Consider the following 18770-nt stretch of genomic DNA (forward strand, 5'->3'; position numbering starts at 1 on the left):
GTGCTTCTCTTACTGGATCTCAGTGTATTTTGACACCAAAGGTCATTGTATACTCCTACAGCAATTGGAAACAAATTTGTCCTCTGCTTTTCTCTCTTTATATTACACCCCTTGGCCAGATTATTTGCAGTCATAGAATTAATTTTCACTGTTACGCTGATGGTACCCAGCTATATGTGCCTATAAAGGCTGATGACTCTTCTCAAATTATGAAATTAGAGGTCTGTTTGTCTGCTGTGAAAAGCTGGAAGTCTCGAAATGTCCTGTTCCTAAATTCAGATAAAACTGAGATGCTGGTCTTTGGCCCGGCCTGACGCAGACAAAAGTTTGATCGCGTAACAGTAACTCTCGACAACTGTGTGATTTCTCATAGTCTGACAGCCAAGAGTCTTGTTGCTACGTTTGATCCGACCCTCTCTTTTTTCATCCACATAACATAGCTAAAATACGGTGTTTTTTGTCCATGGCAGATGAAGAAATCCAAATTCACGCCTTTGTTTCAATAAAACTTGATTATTGTAACATTTTGTTTTCTGGTCTGCCACGTGGTAGTACTAAAAGTCTTCAAATGGTTCAGAATTCTGCGGCGAGAATTTTAAATATATTGAGAAAATTTGAACACATTGCAAAAAATGTAAGCTTCCCTTCACTGGCTCCCCTATCCAAGTCAGATCAGACTTTAAGGTGCTTTTAATGACGTACAAAATTCTAAATCGGCTTGCACCCTCATACCTGTCTGAACTCCTTGAACGTTTTAGTCCATGCCATGCTCTGCGTTCTCGGAATACAGGGCTCCTGTCTGTCCCCAGAGTTAAAAAGAAGTCTGCTGGCTGCAGGACCTTTTCCAATTAGGCCCCCTTCCTGGGGAATAACCTCCCTCCTGTAATCAGACTGGCTGACTCAGTTGAGGCCCCCCAAATCCAAATTTAAAACTTATCTTTACACCTTAACCTTCGGTTAGCACCTCATTCTTTTATTATTTCAGGCTTCGTACCTGTTACCATTCTACCACCGGTGATTCAGTCTCAGTAGAATCAGTTAAATACAGTTTATACAGTATAGTCCATGTTGTCCTGCTGATGAGATAACTGTAAACTTTCTGAAAACCATTTCATCACTCTACCTCTGTTTGTTTGCTCCCTTTTGTCCTCTCTTTTCATCTCTCTCTCTCTCTCTCTCCCATAGATTTGTTCTTTCTCTCCTCTCTCCTCCTGTTGCTCTCTTAAGGTATTTCTGCCTCTGGAGCTGCAGAGTCCGGATCTGCGATCTGCTACTACAATTCTTATTATTATTACTTTACATAACTATGTTGAACCTGCATTATTTTATGTTCTCTGTCCTCCTGCTCTCTCTCTGTCTCTCTCGTTGTCTCTCTCTCTCGCGCTCTCTCTGTCTCTCTCTCTGGGTGTGTGTATGAGCAGTATGTGGATATGTACCAATGCGGGGAGGATAAGGCCTGTTCTGGAAGGCTCTCTCCTCTTCCTCTTCATCATCCTTTTCCTCCTCACTCTCAGCTGGCAGGAGCTCCTCAGTAGTGCGAGTCTCAGAGAAGGAGGTGGTCATGAGTTCACTGATGTCTCCTCGTTCTGCCTTGACCAACTCCTCTAAAGGTGATACATAAAGAAAAAAATATATAAGTCATCATTGCTGATTGCTGAAACTGATTAAATGATGGGTAAAAGTTTAACTTACGGATATCATTGTGCAGCTTCTCAGCCAAAGTAGGATCCTTGTACAGCAGTGCAAGACTCTGGTTCATCCTCTCCTCAATCACATGGAGATGTGTGTACACCTGAAAAATATAAAACTCCATTCTGCTTAGGCTTTTTAGCAAGAAAGGGCCAACAAAAAATCTTAACCGCGAAAAGAGAAGCACTGATTTGGTTCCTTAAATGAATCCACAATGAAAAATGATCATTTTTTATGGACTCACATGTCTAAGGCAGCAAAGACTGGCTTTGATCATAGTTAAAGGGGAAGAGAATCGGTAGCTGTATCACCTCTGTGAGTTTAGAATTTATTAACTTATCTACAGCACATACTAATTCTACAGCACACAATGATCTGTATGTTTTATGGTCATCAGAGAGGAGCCTCGCATCCCAAAAAGCACAGATGGGTGTGAAAAGCATTTCAGAAACACACCTGGAATTTCATCTGCTCAGCCTTCTGGGGGTCAACAGCCACAATATGCTGGTAGTGCCTGAGTGTGTGTCTGCGGTCCTTCTGCTCTGCAGCCATGTATCGCTTCAGTGCCTGCAGCACACGCTCCGGCTGGAAGGTGAAGAAGTTTGTGTCATTGTTACACATTTCATTTATGTATATTTGCTCCCCTCCTCTGTTCTCCATGATGCACATACCTGAGGGGGGTCAGACTGTACAGCAGTCAAGTAGTTCTCCAGAGCCAGGCGGCGGTTGTTGTTGAGAATGGCCTCAACTCTGGCAAGATGAGTCTCCACCAGCCTCTGCCTCTCTCCAGCCACCTGCTCCTCCAGCGTCTGCAGCACAGACTGGAAGTGCTGATAGAGGAAAGACGAGGGGGTAGTTACAAGGATGATGTTAATTTTTCCACAGGAGAATTTAAATGACAGTGGATGAAGCAGGATGACAAAAGTCCGCTTACCTCATTCAGGGCCTGTCGCTCTGACTTTGGCAGATTCTTTGACTGGTTGTCTGCCTCTGCCCATTCCTTCATGATCTGAGGAATAGAAAGACCCAGAGTCAGTCACATTCACTGGAAGACAGCCCACCAGCTACTGGTGGTAGCTTCTTATTTAAAGGACACATATGAAACAGAGGTGAAACATGTACATTCTGAGAATTAGCTTAGGGACTGAGGGCAATGGAACATCAATAGTCCAACCTGTCAGCCAACCAACTATTAGCCTGTTCTTAGCTCTGTGAAATTCACCTCATTGATGCGCTTCATTCTGCGCTCCTCCAGATCTGTTTTGGCACGCAGGAAGTTGGCATGCTCAGTGTCATCCACTGGTTTCTCAAAATAAACATCAACGCCATCTGTGGGCCGAGGCGTAGTCACTGGATGGGAAAGACAGTGAAAAAGAGGTTGGAGGGATAAACAAGCAACAAAGGAAAACAACATCTGCTTTGTCCTGGAGAGATTGTGGATGGAAGATGATAATTCTTAGGATTATTTAACTCTAATTCTTCATATTTTATGATGTATGTGACACAATTTAGGTTAGACTTTAAGTAAAGTGGATTACTTACAGTGCATAAATTCCACTTGTTTTAATTGAAATATATGTTATTATCTGTTACAATGTTATGCTAGATGTTTAAAAAGTTAGAAAGTAATAACATAACACTGGATAAGTAAATATTAAAAAAGTGAAAGAGAGTGCACTGAGCACTACACTTTATCCTCTGCAAGAGTCACAGAACGCAGCAGTGACTATGTCAGCAGTCACTTAGTCATCTGACTGTGTTCTTAACCACAGCTACTACACGTTATAGAAATGCTTTTTCACAAACAAAGGAATGACTAACAGAAACAAATAGGAACACTCACAGCTGTCTCCCTTCATCAGAGGTGCTGAGGTGGTGGGTTTGTGGCTTTTCTCATAGTAGAAAGAGTCCAGATAGTCTGATGTCTGGTAGGGACCTGAGTCAATAGGGTATTCATACTCTTCTGGATCTTTCACAGCTATTGCCTCCTCTTCCTCCTCCTCTTCCGCTTCCTCCTCACCGACCTCCTCCTCCTCCTCCTCCTCCTCTACCTCCTCCTCTTCTTCCACCACGTCATCATCCTCGTCTTCCATATCGGCCTCGTCCACATCTGTGTCAGGAGAGGGGCTTGGGGTGGGGGCGTCTACGTTGGTGCTGTGGAGAAGTGTAACAGTCATTACTCTAATGACTACTAACACACGACCTCTCCTCCTCTTTATGTCGTCAAGCTGAATGTATCTTACACAGAATTAAGTTTTCCATTGGTCTGGGATGTGAATGTCTGAGGACCAGCAGGGACATCTCTCTCCTCTGTCTCTCCTTTACCACTGGGACTCCCTCGGCCTGGGCAGCACACATACTCGACCCCCCGGAAATGGTCTCCACATGGCAGCAGCATCCCATAGCTGTGGAGCTCAAGATTGTCCGCAGTGCATTCCTGAGAGTGAGGCAGTCAGATCCACAACGTTAAAAACACACTGTATAACGTATAATGAGGTTGAAATTAATATTTTTAAGTTGAAAGTAGCATTAAATACTGCAACTTCTAAATATACCAAGACAGAATTTTGAGTTTTTATTCTCTTGGAACATAAAATGTTGACAGGAGGAGATATGAAGGAGTGTTACAGCTTGAACTCTGCCACATTTCCTGCTCTAACAAACACCTCAGGTAGATGTTCTGACAAAAGATGACGTACTACACAACCCACCACTAGTCTAGTCTGCTATTGCTATTAGGGCTGATGCACAAAAGGTTTTGAATCTGCAATGGAAAGCTCATTTTGCACATGGAAAGTTGTGGACCAGTGGAGAGTCAAATAAAAATTACCCTTGTGCTACCCCTTCTCACCTCCTTAGCAATGTTCCGCCAGTACACATAACTCTCGCAAGCATCCATCTCCTCCTGGTGGAGGAATCGGCATCGGTCAGGCACCAGCAGGGCCTCGCTCACGTACTCGCCCTCTGCAGCAAGAGTGAAGAAAAGGTGAGGTCCGTGTAAACTGATTTCCAGCAATCCAGTGTTAGTATTTTGAGAGTCAAACTTGATTCGAGTAGACCTAGATGCTGCATTTGAACATGGAACACCAAACATGAATGTGCTTTAATAAGGACGGAAACAAGAGTATATGAATGAACACAAGCTGTGTGATACAGAGAACACATGAAACAGAAATATGATAGTGAATCAGAGCAGTTAAATGGGGATGGGATGCACAAATTAGGTCTGACAGAAAGCATAAATGTGTTAAGTGCAAGCACTTTGAACGAACAAGCTGCAGCTACAGTAGCAACTTAAGGACATAAAGTAAAAATGTGCTTTGCTTCAAATGAACGTAAAACATTTATTACAGAGATCATAAGTGCACATAACTACTTTGTTTTATACAATAACCCATAGAGAAATGAACAACAGGTTTTATAGTCTGTTTTGTAGGACTCATACAGAAAGAAAAGTTTTCACTCATACAGGCAGTACTGTAGAAATCAAACAAGCTAGAGCCAGTTCTACAGCACTGTCTGTATGAATCAAAGTGCTCCTTGACTCCAGAGAGACTTGCTCTACATTACTCATTCATTCATTCACCTAATGTTATCTTCCCCCCTGGTGGCTTTTAGCAGGCATGGCCCCTCTGCTAGTCTGTTTTGCAGACTGTCTTGGTGCTTTGTGTGTATTAAACTTCATACCTCGATTTAGTTACGCAATTAGAAAGGTGTGGCTCTGGGAGAGATGCAAAGGGAATGCTGGCACTTGAATGCCAAATGGGAAATTAACGTAAAGCCATCTAAAATCGTGCTTATGCAGTATTGGCATAGGCATGAACGTGCTTTGGCACAGAATCATGGTTTGTGTCAGTCTTTATTTTATGCAATATATGTTATGCAACTGCTTAGTTTTGATATTTCACGAATCCCTTTAAAACACAATGAGACCATGTTGTGTTATGAAGAAATCTCCATGAGATGTAATGTTTTATTATTTGTTTAATTCTAACAAATGCTGTTGTGTAAAAAGTGGCGATTTTTCATTTTTTACTCGCTTTACTTACTGAGCTTTAGACATGCTGGATGCAGATTTCGTTACCTTTGGACAGAGTCAGGCTAGCTGTTCCTCCTGTTCCCAGTCTTATCCGCTAAGCTAACCATTTGCTCTCAGAAAAAACAAACAAACAAAAAAAAAAAAAAAGAGGGTATGTCCCTCATGTTGAACTATTTCAGAAGGGTGTATGGTGGTCAAAGATGAACGACTGCAATGTCCCTGGCTTGAATCGGGCTCTCTCGCCACATTTCCATACTGTTTCCACTGTCAACTAATTTTTCAAAAGGGGGTACACAGGACATGAAAAACTATGTATTCTCGTAATTAACTGATGGCGGTGAGGTGTCTGTTCTTACCTAGACAGCGGTAGGGCAGGACTATGAAGGGATGTGTCTGGCAGTGGCCCCAGCCTTTCTTACACCAGGCGTGGATGGTGACAGGTCTTTTTGACTCCTCTATATGGGAGATCGGAAGCGCTGGGTACATCTGGACGTACAGTTCCATGCAGAAATGAAAGAGACACAGAAACGGATGGATGGACAAAACAGAGGGATTGGAGACAAGAGGAGCAGTGGGTAGGGAAGAATTGGTTAGAGAAGAGGTTCCGGCATTGGTGGGGGGGGGTAGAATAAAAGTAGCAGGATGAGGGAAGAAGAGGAAGGACAGACCAGTCAGCAGGGAGACAACTAACAAGGGAAAGAGTCATGCAACATATTCTCTGAGTGCTTATATGAAGCTGTGTAGGGCCTTTGTCTGAAGCCATGTTAGACATGGCTTACTGAAGTTATAACTTCAGTGAACATTCTTGTCTTTCAATATTTCCAATTTCACATCTAACTGCTTTCATTTAAAGTACAGGTCAATCATTTGAAGCACAAACTCATAATGAGATTGAATAGTGAGAGTAATGTCGCTGGCCCACAGCTTGTATGCAGGCTAAAATGCTTTCTTCACAGATGTCAAGGGAAAAAAAGGATGGATTTTTGTGTAAAAGCCATCACAGATGCATAATGTGCCAGCTAATCTCATTACAGTCCGTTCAGGCTCATGGATGCCGCTCGCTGTAGCAGCTATGTGTACCTTGGCCTCCAGGTGGCGCTTGGTTGCCTTTACAGTTGCACTCCTAATAAATATTTCTGGAGGAGTGTGTGGAGAGTACATGTACCACTGATTACCTTACATTAGATTTTAAAGAGTGCACATATCAGGTAACAAGAGGAGGAAAAGTGGATGGTGGCACAAATGAAATATTGTAATATTTCAACAGGTCACCATCTCTTTACTATATATAGTTAAATATATAGATTTGATAGGGCAGGTGTTAGACAAACCAAATTAGAGAAAAAGAATATTACATTTTTACATCTTGTCAATTCCATGCTACATTCTTTCAAAACTCCTGATTACTTTGCTATTAAGATTCAGATTTTGATGCTGCTGCTGTTAGAAGTATCGATCCAGACTGGTGTACATTACAGCTGTTCAAGTTTATGTTATTTCCCCTTCAAGGCTCAGGATCCTACCTCCTGACAGTAGGACAGGATTTCGCTGGGCTCTTTGAAGCATCCCTGCCGGCCCTGAGGATCCGGCTCCCACTGCCCACTCTGTAGGTTCATGTGCAGTAGCTGACGGCCACAGAACATGGCAATCTGCGGCTCTGCCACCTGGTGGCCTGGCCCGTTCACCTCGGCCATGGCCAGAGCCTAGAGAGCATAGGGAGGAGGAGGAGGAGAGAGAGAGAGACAAGAGAGGTGAAGAGGAGTCGATACAAACACAGCGGCAGATAATATTGTGTATGAAGCCTATCCAGGGTGGGTGCACCACAGATAATTCCTAAACGCACTCCAGCACTATCCAACATTAGACCGAGAGTGTAAGCCAGCAACTGAGAGTGAGTGACAGATCGAAGCAGAGAAGCAAGAAAGTACGAAGAAAGAGGAAGCTAATGCACAGGAGAATTTAATGCACAATGCAAGCTTTAAGAGAATATTGGCAAACCTAAAAATCCGGAAAGATCCATAGAATAGCCCCTGTTGAATATCCCTGAAGTGAATGAAAAGAGACCCAATAAAAAATGCTCCCTGTTTGCTGACATCACTGAGAGCTGAGAAAAGCAGGAATAGATGGTGAATGAAGAGGAGGGGGTACAGCAAAAATATACAAGAGTATGTAAAAGATTGCTGCCTCCTTCCCCTCCTCCAGTGGACTTCTAGGATGTTGTTATTGATCATGGGATATGTTGCCTCTGCCTGGGGGAGGGCCCAAGGGACCCCACATAGAGGAGAAAACCGTAGCTAGGGCTGGGAGTCAGGTGTTAATACAAGCTCATTGACCGACGGGGAACTTCACTACATTAACACACAGCACAGAGACAGAGAGAGCCCAGGGGGAATAACAGAGGGGAGGGGTTAGGTAGGGAGGAAAAAGCTCTATAAACAGCACAAACAAGGACTTCATTGACCTTAAAAAACGTTTTTTTTTCTCTGAAAACATGACAGCAGTGAGCCCTACAGTATCACGAGAAAGTGCAAAAGTATATCATGTTCCATTAGATGTCTGAGTCATCTCTGGTGCAGAAATGAGCTGTTTTCCAAAGACAACCACACGGACTCCTACAGGTCAAACACGGAAGCTCGAGTATTATTTGACGGTAACATTCATGGTAGAGAACATGCGATTACCGATTTACCGTCCAACCCTGAAACTCTTCATAAAGACATCCTATGTAGCCTATGTACAGCGCATATCCTTTCATCTGCTGACAGACAGACAGATAGACCTCCTGACGACAGACAAGATGAGCAATGTTGAGCCAATTAGAAGGAAGTTGCCCAAAGGGAAGAAGCTGAGGAGAAAGAAATATGGGCGAGTGACGCCTGATCAAAGGGAAGCCCTGATTTGGTCGACTGGAGCTCAAGTGTTTGAAGTCCTAATTAAAATTCACACAGAATAAAATAAATATATAAAACCCTTCGAGTAAATGTACAATAAATATAATAAGCCCTGAGAAGTCTATGCATTATAATTGCGCTAAGAGGAGTTAGTGTTTCTGCATGTCTTAGCAGATTTCTTACAAATTACAGCTGTACTTTTTATTACTGCTGACCACTTCCTGAAGAACACCAGAATTTTTCAGATTTATTAATGGATTTTTCCCCACTTGTGGGCCACTGTTTATTTCTGGTCGTTTTTATATTGTTTGGATAGCAATTAGCAGAGGCTTACAAAGTTGCTTGGAACAAGCAATCCATCAGAGTGAAGATCATCTTTTTATACTAAACCACTTTCAGGGTCATGGGCTGTGAAGGTAATGCTCACGTTTACAGTACGAGCTTTTTAAAGTTATTATGTGGGGGTTGTAGTTGAAAGTCTGTTATGTGCTATAATATAGATTCAAAATTCAATTATTTTCTCTGCTTTGAATGGTATTTTTTTTTCAAATGCTACAAATTTGACTTTTTCTTTTTCTTGTGTATATTTATCATTTTTTTGTCTACAACACTACTCTCCAACATAAAGCTATTTTGCAACCAACTCTAAAGTTTCAGCTGTCAGCACTTGCTGAAATCTTCACTGCCATGGGTAACCCATCTCTAGAAAGTTTCAAGTCCCTGCAAGTTAATGATCACCCCAAAGTTAAATGAATGGAAACGCTGCCAGCTGCAAAGGTATGGAAAACCCATTCAAAAATCTAAAATAATTATACTATGCTGTATGATTTGTAGTAAGTTCACAGTCAACAAATGTTCTAACTTTAAATCTTTGATTTCATGCTTCACAGTATGAAATGTTAGATTCTCCTAGAAAACAAAATTACTGTGTTAGTTATTGACAGTGCTGAATTGGAGCTTTTTATTGGTTAATTGTATTGTTGGATAGGCACAGGAAAACACTGCTGAAGCTGCTGAAACAAGCTGCTGGGCTAATGCTTAAATAGATATATCTCTTTGACTCGGGGAAGGTCAGTGCCACAAAGAAAAAAGAAAAAAAAAAACACTTCCGGATATTTGAGAAGATAACCTGGCAGCTCCCCCTGGTCCAGCTCTCTCATTCTGCCTGCTCTCCACTACTGCACTTGAAGAAAATCAATGCTGAGCGACTGCAACTGTATCGCCACGCTCCCCCCAATCAATGGCAGTCCATCAGGAGCCTGAGGCCCTGACCTCCAGCATGGCAAGGCCACACACCCAATCTCCAGCCTGATCTGGGACCAGATAAGATCTCCCTCTCGTGATAACCCCTAAGAGGAAATACTATTTTAAGATGTACACTTCTGTTGGTCTTTTCCTCGGTGGCCTGGAGTCTGATCACTCCTTCTCCACACACTGGTTGCCACTACAGACAGCCACAGTGACAGCATCACGTAAACATCACTCAGGGGCTGACATCACATAAACCCAGTCTGGTCTGCTGTGTGTATGTCACACGGTGCCTTTGTAGGTGTGTCAATGTAAAGTGCCATTGTATTTTCACAGCAATAATAGGAACTGTCATCTGCGTGTGTCCGCCCCTTTTATTCTTACTCAAAAATGGTGAGAATGCTTTTAGGAAGCATTAGTTTTTGGATAGAAATGTATTCTATGGTATTTTAAATTTTTATTCACAAAGTGCTTAATGTAGATTGGTCATATTGTGGACCTTTTTGTTCATGAAAATAAAGACTTGACTTGGGAAATCAGTTAATGCAACGCTAAGGATTGTGGGAAACACCTGGCAAAACTGTATGTTGAATGTTGTTGTTGTTGCCTGTTTCGAGAACTTACAGTTTTCATTTGCTTTGTTTAGGTGATCATGTTTAGTAACATGGAACCTTAACTACTGTATTATACTAAATTATATAGCAAGACAGGCAATTAAAGCTATCCATGCCTTTTAATGTACATTCTGTTCAGTTCAATTGATTTAATTACATCTACAGTATTACTCTTAACCCCTAGATCACATATGATTGATATTTCTGTAAAATCAACACCAATATCCAACCTGAAGCCCAGCCAGGACAAAACTACACAAATATTTATGTGCCAGAGTGCTGTTGACTGTGCAGCAGCAAAGCGGAGGGGATCTGCCAGTTGATCATCTTATTTATCTTATCTCAAGTTTAAATGGGACATTGGTAGGTCAACTGAGTGAAAAATCTACCTGGTATGGACGGTCAATTGGAAAAAAAGGTCTGGAGAGGTTGTAGATTAGAAGGAAAAACAGAGCAAAGAACGTAATGTGTAGTTAGGTATTATTTACAGTACAAAAAAAAGAAAAAAAAAGAAAAATCAATGTCTGCACACTTATTTCTGTTGCACGCGCCTACTTTCCTTACTAGGCTTTGGGTCACAGGACCAAACATATGCACAACAAATTGTTTTCTATATCAGGCAACAGTTAGTGCACTTTAGATGAATACGTAACAATAAATAACATGTTTTTAGCCATTCTAGCAGCATGGCTCTATGGATGGTAATGTCAGTCTGACAAGTTCATGTTTCCCAGATAATGTATCGTAATAATTTTGGTGATCCCGTGACTTTTCCTCTACCACCACCATCAGGTCAAAATTTACATTTCTCCAATACTTCAGTTTATAGCCAAACACCTGAAAAATTCAAAATTCAAAGAGTAAAATATGCTTTTTTCACAATGCTTTGGGGTCTTTATATAGACACATTGCTGTATTCACTACATACAGATTAAATAGACACATACAATAGTCCTCTGTTTAGAAGGTTTAATCTTTTCATTCACAGCTAAAAATAGCCTTTGCTACAATGAATAAATCAAATTCTTGTCCCTTCTTTAAGCTGCTCTGTTCATGTTTTGTACTTACAAATTATAGCTGCAATTCCCTTTGGACCGACAAACATACAGTCAAAGATTTTCAGTGTCTTGGTGGTTCGCAATATCCATTTTCATGCCAATTAGACTTTAGAGAGTTAGCACTGTTGTGGTGTGAGCAAGGCAGTGTAAGTCTCTTTGAACACTCCCTGTCTCTATCAGGAGCTGAGGCACACTGATCAAGCTGGGTACACAATAATGCTTCACAATCTGTGGACAATTGCGCTCCTTCTCTGGCAAAGCACGGGCTGCAGAGCTGCCCTCCATGTTTCGGTGAGAATATACTGTAGTCTAGTGAAGCATCTCTGTATAGTACCGGCTGAAAGCATGGGGGTGGCGGGGGGGGTTCAGAGGTTGGTAAGGCAGTGCTGTTCAACCATCCTGAGTCTCACATATCATGTCCCAGGGCTAATGAGGCTGAACAGGTAGACAGCCCAGAAGCCTGACAGCTCCTCACTGCAGAGAATGCTGCATCATTAGTAACGACCTGGTGATGTAAAGCCTGAGACATCGATTGGCTTTCTTCCTTTTTGCAAGCTTCTTTGCCTCCATTAACTCCCTTAATATTCTAATTTTCTCTGCTCGGCTTTTCCATATCCGGTGCATACTGACTGTGCTGCTTAACTCTGTAGTCACATGCGTACCTCCAAAGTCTCCATAACAATAAGCCTCACAAGGAAACAAAGTGATCCCTCAGAGATGAGAACACACTGTGCACTGGACCAGAAGTCGTGGAACAGCTGGTGCAGATATAACAATATTTTCACAGATATCCCTCCAGTAGAGGGAATTATGCTTCAGTGTGGAGCACTCAAAATAAGAGCCTACAACAGATATGGTCTGGCAACATAAATACTTCTGTCAGTCAGGGCTGAGTTTGGGCTGGGGCAGTACATTTACATGTACCTCCTAATTAAATTTTCAGCACCTGCTCCATCCTTATGTTGCAGGATCACTTCATCCTTTGTAATGATGCAATCTCCTAGCCCTGGCAGGCAAGCCAGAGCGGAAGGGGTGGAGGGGAGGAGCCCACTCATCATTTTTCAGCTTTTACAAGTTGCTGCCAGACTGTACATTGGAGCGCAATGCCATAAATGCATCAGGGGCTTCAAGGATATGCAGAGTTTTTAGTGCTGCTGTGCTTGGAGCCACACTCATATAGGGTGTTACATTTTTTATTCCCTTGAATGCAATCGTGATTGATTCTGTTTTTGATTGTTCTGCTTTATCCTTTCATGTTCCTCTGAGTTTAATTTACCTATTATTCATTTGTTCTGTGCTGCCTTTGACATGTTATATGCTTGAAATTACTTGGAGAATATGCCCTGTGTTTGTGCATTTGTGTTAATACAAGGTACATGTGTGTAGCCTATCAGGGCATATGCTGTGTTGAGCACCTTGATAAATACTTATTTTGTTATTCAAGCGCTACATAAATCAACTTAAACTTGAAAATACACTAGATTCTACATAAATACAAACTCTCTGGTCAGAGATGCGTTGCAGGGACACCTTGCTTGACACCAAGTGATTATCTAGGGACATCCTACCCCTAAGGAGCTACTCTCTACTTAGCAACAGAGATCTGGGATATCCCATGTAAGCAAAATAGACCATGTGGTGAAAATGTAACCAAACAGCCATACATCACATTGACAAAACAGTTTTTGAAATTCCAGGATCTGTTTGTTAATCTGGGTGTCTGTCTCTTTTACTGTCATTTGACATAACGGAAATGTGCCTTAAAAAGGTGCCATAGGGTTATATTGGCGGTACGTGCAATTAATAAGGGAAGTTTTTTTTTAAATATAAATGTATCTGCAGTGAGCTCTATAGCATGCAAATTATGCACTCAATAATTTACAACGTAAAAGCCTGGTTAGGTAGGATTGTTCCTGATTAGTATAACACTGTAGACTGGCAAATTGCCATTACTCATGTAGAGAGCACACCCACGTACAAATAGACCTCATAGATGCATAACCCATACATTTATGAAACAGATACACACACAATCAGGCCTTCCTGGATATGTCTTTGTGTTTCTCTGCAGCACAGATGGCTGAATAGTGGGTGCCTTCCTGCTCTTTGGGCCCCTCCTTCCCTCTTTCTCTATAATCCCCTCTCTCCTCTCCCTCCACCTCCTCTAAAGGCTGAGCTCGAGCCACCTCAGCCACCCCATCCTTGATATCCCTCCTCTCCTTCTCCCTCCCTAACAGCTTTCACACAATGCCTGAAACTCCGCTGTTTGGCCTCCCTCCCCAGGCCAGTGCTAAATGGCCAGATAGATTTGGGAGCATTCATCATTGTAATCATGTTGCTTAATTATTCATAGGCTCCATCAGGGCTCTTCTTGGTGTGGCATGTAGTTATTAAAGAGTGGCAACATTAGTCTGCCAGACTCTCATGATGCAGAGGGGACAAAGGAGGATAAAGCAGGTTAGCTCTGTACGCTGACACTCATTATTATACATCTCTGACTAATGCTAATTAAAGCCATTAATTTTCGATTCAGAAGAGACTAATGGGCAGAGCGGAAAATATTGCATTGTGTTTTAATGCATTGTTCTATAGCTTACTACTTTAGACCAAACATTTGTAACGTTACTGCAGAATTTTAAACTAACTGAATACTTAACTGAATACCTCATTTCAATGCTTGATAACCACCTATTATGACAGAGGCTTTTGGTTGCAGAGATGTGCGAACATCACGGCCTCCTTTAAGTCGGGCTTCATCAGTCCAGATTAAAGCAGTCCAGCCCCCAGCTGGGCACAATGGGAGCAGATGGCCTCATAATCACCACGGTTCATCTAGGTCTAAAACAGCAGCCAAAACCATCTCTGAATATTTGATGTAATTTCAAGTATAGCTTAAAATAGAGGACATGTCAGATGGCATCACTGCAAGAGACTTCATACTGTAGATCTGGAGCTGGCAGTGCCAACCATTTGATGATTGTGGCTATTTAGGAGTACTCGCAGCTGCACCCACCGGGGTCTGCATATACAGCAACGGAGTGGCATATCCTTTTTCAAGGCGCTTGCCTATATCTTTCCAACTAGCACTCTATAGGCTGCTGCAGGGAAATAGGACAGTCATGACTAACTGGCTTCTCCTGTAAAAGTCACAATCTCCTCATGGAATCACAGGAACTTAGTTGGATACAGACTTTCCTGAGGTATGATTGTACCATGGGAATCAACTGAAGCTTCATACCCATAGGAACAGAGGCCATACCTTTCCCAGCGGGACTCACATGACTCATAAATATCATGTTCACACATATCCTGCTTCTCTCTTTCCTTTTTTATACTACACTCTATAGTGCACACAGCTGGATTTTACTCCCATTTTGTAGGCAATACAGCTATGTCTCCTGTGAGGTTTTTTTTTTTAAAAAAAAACCATCCTGCCTTTCAGCAGGACCTGTGGTAAAACTTACAATACAATGTCCGATACAATTAGAAGAACAAAACAGGAAACTCCCACAGATGTAAAATTGATTTAATGCGTGTTGTTCCCAGTTCTATGGAAAGGTGGTACTGAGCATTATTCAGAATGAGACAAGTGATTGTGATACTTGAGTTTCATAGAGTAGGCTGGACTTCTACACGTCTACCTCTCCGTTCCACCCACGCTCCAACAAATGCTTCTTCTGAGTCATGCACCCTAATGACGCCAAACTGTGCATGTTTCCCCCCCAGAGAAGACGAAAACACACAGCATAGTTGGTCATTTTCACAATCCTCTCTATGCTACCGCCTTCTGCAGATATGTGGGAGACACGCAACCGCGCGATAATGTTTCATAAATCTAACCAGAAAAACAGAGAGTCTGGAAAGATTCAGTCTCTTCAGAACAGCCAACTGAAATTGATTTCATCTTCTGGTCGCATTGTTGATGAATTTCTGCTGTTATGTAACACTGCTGAATCTCCTTCACAGTTAAGCAACACAACATGGGAATGCCAACATGTTAATGCCAAGCACTGGGAGCCTGCAGATGTGATTTCAAGCTGAAGCGCTACCTCAGGGGATTGAAGGAATCAACAGCTTAGCAGGGATTTGAGCACTGCAGGTCCATCTGAAACATCCTAATGTCAACACAACTGCCACTGAATCGGGGATTTTCTGCAGGCAGATTGAGATTGACACAATATAAACAAGCTCTCCAAATCTGTATTTATATGGTAAACACATTCGAAAGGCTTGAGTCACATCTAAGACTCAAAGGTTCAAATTTCTATTACCAAGTGCATGTAGTGCATTGTCATGTCAGCCAAAATGTATTAAACACTAGCACAATTATTTTCTGTAGGCTATTGTTACCTTTTCTACCACAGAATTCAAAACATTGTGGTTCTGATAAGTAAAACAGCATATTTTAATGATACTGAGATCACATTAAATTTTCATTATCCTGAGATCACAACAGAACAAGAGCTGTATTGAATAAGCACCCCCCCCCCAAATTATGGCTTTGAGCTGGATCTCTGAAATGGGTAATCCACCCTGGAACCAAATCCTGAATTTTGCAGGTTAATGGAGATTAAGAAACAACACGATTTTCATTTTCAGACGGAGGACGTATATACAGATGATAACTTTATTTCCCAGTTGAGTGAGGTATCAGACAAGTGTGTGTATTTTTTGCAGGAAGAGATGAGACTCGAAGCCTTAAAGCAACAACATAATGCCCTTGAGCATGTTTTAAGTAGATTAACGGAATCTTAAAGCCTAAATGAGGGCAGGTTTAGGTTAAAAGACTGTAATAATTGATCCACTTAAGGACAGACAGTCTTTCAACGGTTTCTGACAAGCAGCAGGCTGCCAGCATCTTCTTGCCTCCTTCTTATCTTATACTCTGGGCCTTGGCTGCCTCTCAAGCCCGTGACTCTGTCTTTGATGCTGTTGTTTTCCAGTCGATCTGTAGTGAAGTCTTTCTAGGTATTCTCCTTTGGATCCGCGTGTCATCTCTCTCTCTCGCAGTTCTACTTTTACTTTTCCTTGCACTTCATGCACTTTTTGAGTACTGCACATAGTCGGCACATGTATCTTCTACAGATCCGTCTACACTGCATCTCAGGCTTGCAAAAACAAGTAATGGAATCTGACAACAGAGTGAAACAACTTTCCCAATCAGTTCTAACAATTTGGAGAGCTTTCTTAAAGATAATAGAGTCTTGAATTAAGGCAAATCACTTGAAACACATTAAAGTGAAATTTTAAGTTATCCTTCAAGTTCATCTTCCTCTTGAGAATTTATGAGTCCTTTGGGTCATGAATGCATTTCATCCATGTAATTTATGACCTATGATGCTCTCATAATCTGGTAATCCCCTGTCCTGCCTCTGCTGTATCAGTATTCTATATCTTGCCTTTCATGATTGCAATTGATTGCGATTGATTCTTTCAAATTGAAGCATGTCAAATAATCAAATAAGTAAATTGGTGCTGAACTGAATGTACTGTATATAAACAGTATAGTGTATATATAAGACTTTCAGCAGAGGAGGGGGAGGAGGGGGGAAACGGAGAGGGAACAGGGGTTAAAACATTCATATGTCTCTTTCCTTCTGTCTTTTATTTATGCACATATACAATTCTGATCACATTGCACCAGTGGGAGCCTGTCTAGCAGATGCATTTTATGGAAATTAGGCTTTGAGGATATATATGCGAGCTTCATGAAGAGAACATTGGGTAGAGGCATAGTGGTTTGTGGCTGTGTGTTAATATTATTATATACATTTGTTGAGGTGGGGGTGTGACGAGAAAGCTAAAAGCAATGATTGATGCCTTTATTAGTGGCAGAGAACCCAGATGCAAACCACACACAATACATTATACACCACATCACGTATAATTGTATGCATATAACAATTAACTCAATTTCACATCATGTTGGATCATTGCTTTAATTCAGTGGCATGCGGTATCACCACAATGGGAACAAACTGGTCTTTAACTCCCAGCAAGAGTTCACTGAGAACACCATTGCTGATAAAAGAGTCCAGATATGGCTACTCTGACCCCATGCAACTGCAGAGAAATATTGAGGGGATAACCTTTCTTAGGTCTCTCACTGAGTATGTTGGCCTGTTGCTCTGTTAATGAACAATGGGATAAACAGCTAATACTGGGTCCGCTGGGACCGGCTTGCATCTTATTCAAAGCAAAGAAAACCAAGGGTCGTCTAAAGACAAATTTCACTCTCCTACATTTTACATCTGCTTCCTCTCACTTGCTGTCCTCTTCATCTGTCTCACTTGTTCCCATCGAACCTATAAATTCACATTTTCAAGCCCTCTTCTCTACGTTTTCCCTCACAGCATCACTTGGCCACTGAGGGTGGTTTCCATGGTAACACCACCCACAGGAGCCAGCTACCTTCCCTGTTACCGTAGCAACTGGTTCCCTACAGAATTTCAAGCATGTCACTCAGTTTCTCTCTCTCTCTCTCGCATGTTACCAGTCTGCCTCTCTCTGTCTTTCTTTCTCACACGAAGGAGTACCCATATGTTTGGGTCGACTTTCTATCCTCGGCAGGTTGCTGATCGCTGGCTAAATGGTTGGTTAGCTTTCCTTATTGCTGTCTGTTGGTTGCTTACATGGAAGTTAAATTACTCACGCAATGATGGGCCCTGCTGAGTAGGGCTTATTGTGTCTTTCTGGAACCTAGTTTCTACAATCTCTTCAGAAAGATCAACAAATTAATTGTTTCCCCTATAAAATTAGAAAAATATTTCCACTATGCTAATAAAGTCTAATTACAAATATAGCAACGCAAATAACAACTGAATAATAATTTCATCGCAATATAAACAGTGGCAACAGTAATGCCCTGGCGGCATCTAACCTTCAGCATGCAAGAGTACATGTAACTCCAAAGACAGTGATATAATTCGTAACATTATTAAAATCTAAAAATTTTAAATAAATACAATACATTTATAAGTAATTGAATAGTCCATTGACAAAAAATATTAATAACTATTTTTGATAATCAAGTGTTCAATTCATTCTTAAATAGACTGATCAATTAATCAATTAAGTGTGGAAAGAAAATGCAGATTAATTGACTGAGAAATTGAGTCTTAGTCACAGCTTTAAATATTATAATATAATATAATATAATATAATATAATATAATATAATATAATATAATATAATAATACATGTATTAACAATAAAATACAGTTAATAAATT

At 41.4% G+C, this 18770-nt stretch overlaps 1 protein-coding gene across 2 annotated transcripts in view; it reads right to left on the reverse strand.

Annotated features, from left to right (window-relative positions):
- Nucleotides 1-18770, reverse strand: part of aplp1 (amyloid beta (A4) precursor-like protein 1) — a 32762-nt gene that overhangs the window by 6560 nt on the left and 7432 nt on the right. For both annotated transcript variants that reach the window (XM_040116985.1, XM_040116984.1), the window contains exons 2-12: nucleotides 7252-7431; nucleotides 6085-6214; nucleotides 4541-4653; nucleotides 3933-4126; nucleotides 3533-3843; nucleotides 2912-3039; nucleotides 2624-2698; nucleotides 2361-2519; nucleotides 2146-2274; nucleotides 1693-1792; nucleotides 1437-1604 (exon numbers count right to left, since the gene is read on the reverse strand). In XM_040116985.1, the coding sequence (XP_039972919.1) occupies nucleotides 1437-1604; nucleotides 1693-1792; nucleotides 2146-2274; nucleotides 2361-2519; nucleotides 2624-2698; nucleotides 2912-3039; nucleotides 3533-3843; nucleotides 3933-4126; nucleotides 4541-4653; nucleotides 6085-6214; nucleotides 7252-7431 (1687 nt within the window). The remainder of the gene's footprint in view (nucleotides 1-1436; nucleotides 1605-1692; nucleotides 1793-2145; nucleotides 2275-2360; nucleotides 2520-2623; nucleotides 2699-2911; nucleotides 3040-3532; nucleotides 3844-3932; nucleotides 4127-4540; nucleotides 4654-6084; nucleotides 6215-7251; nucleotides 7432-18770) is intronic.

The sequence above is a fragment of the Xiphias gladius genome, chromosome 22, assembly GCF_016859285.1.
Source record: "Xiphias gladius isolate SHS-SW01 ecotype Sanya breed wild chromosome 22, ASM1685928v1, whole genome shotgun sequence".
NCBI classification, from domain to species: domain Eukaryota; kingdom Metazoa; phylum Chordata; class Actinopteri; order Istiophoriformes; family Xiphiidae; genus Xiphias; species Xiphias gladius.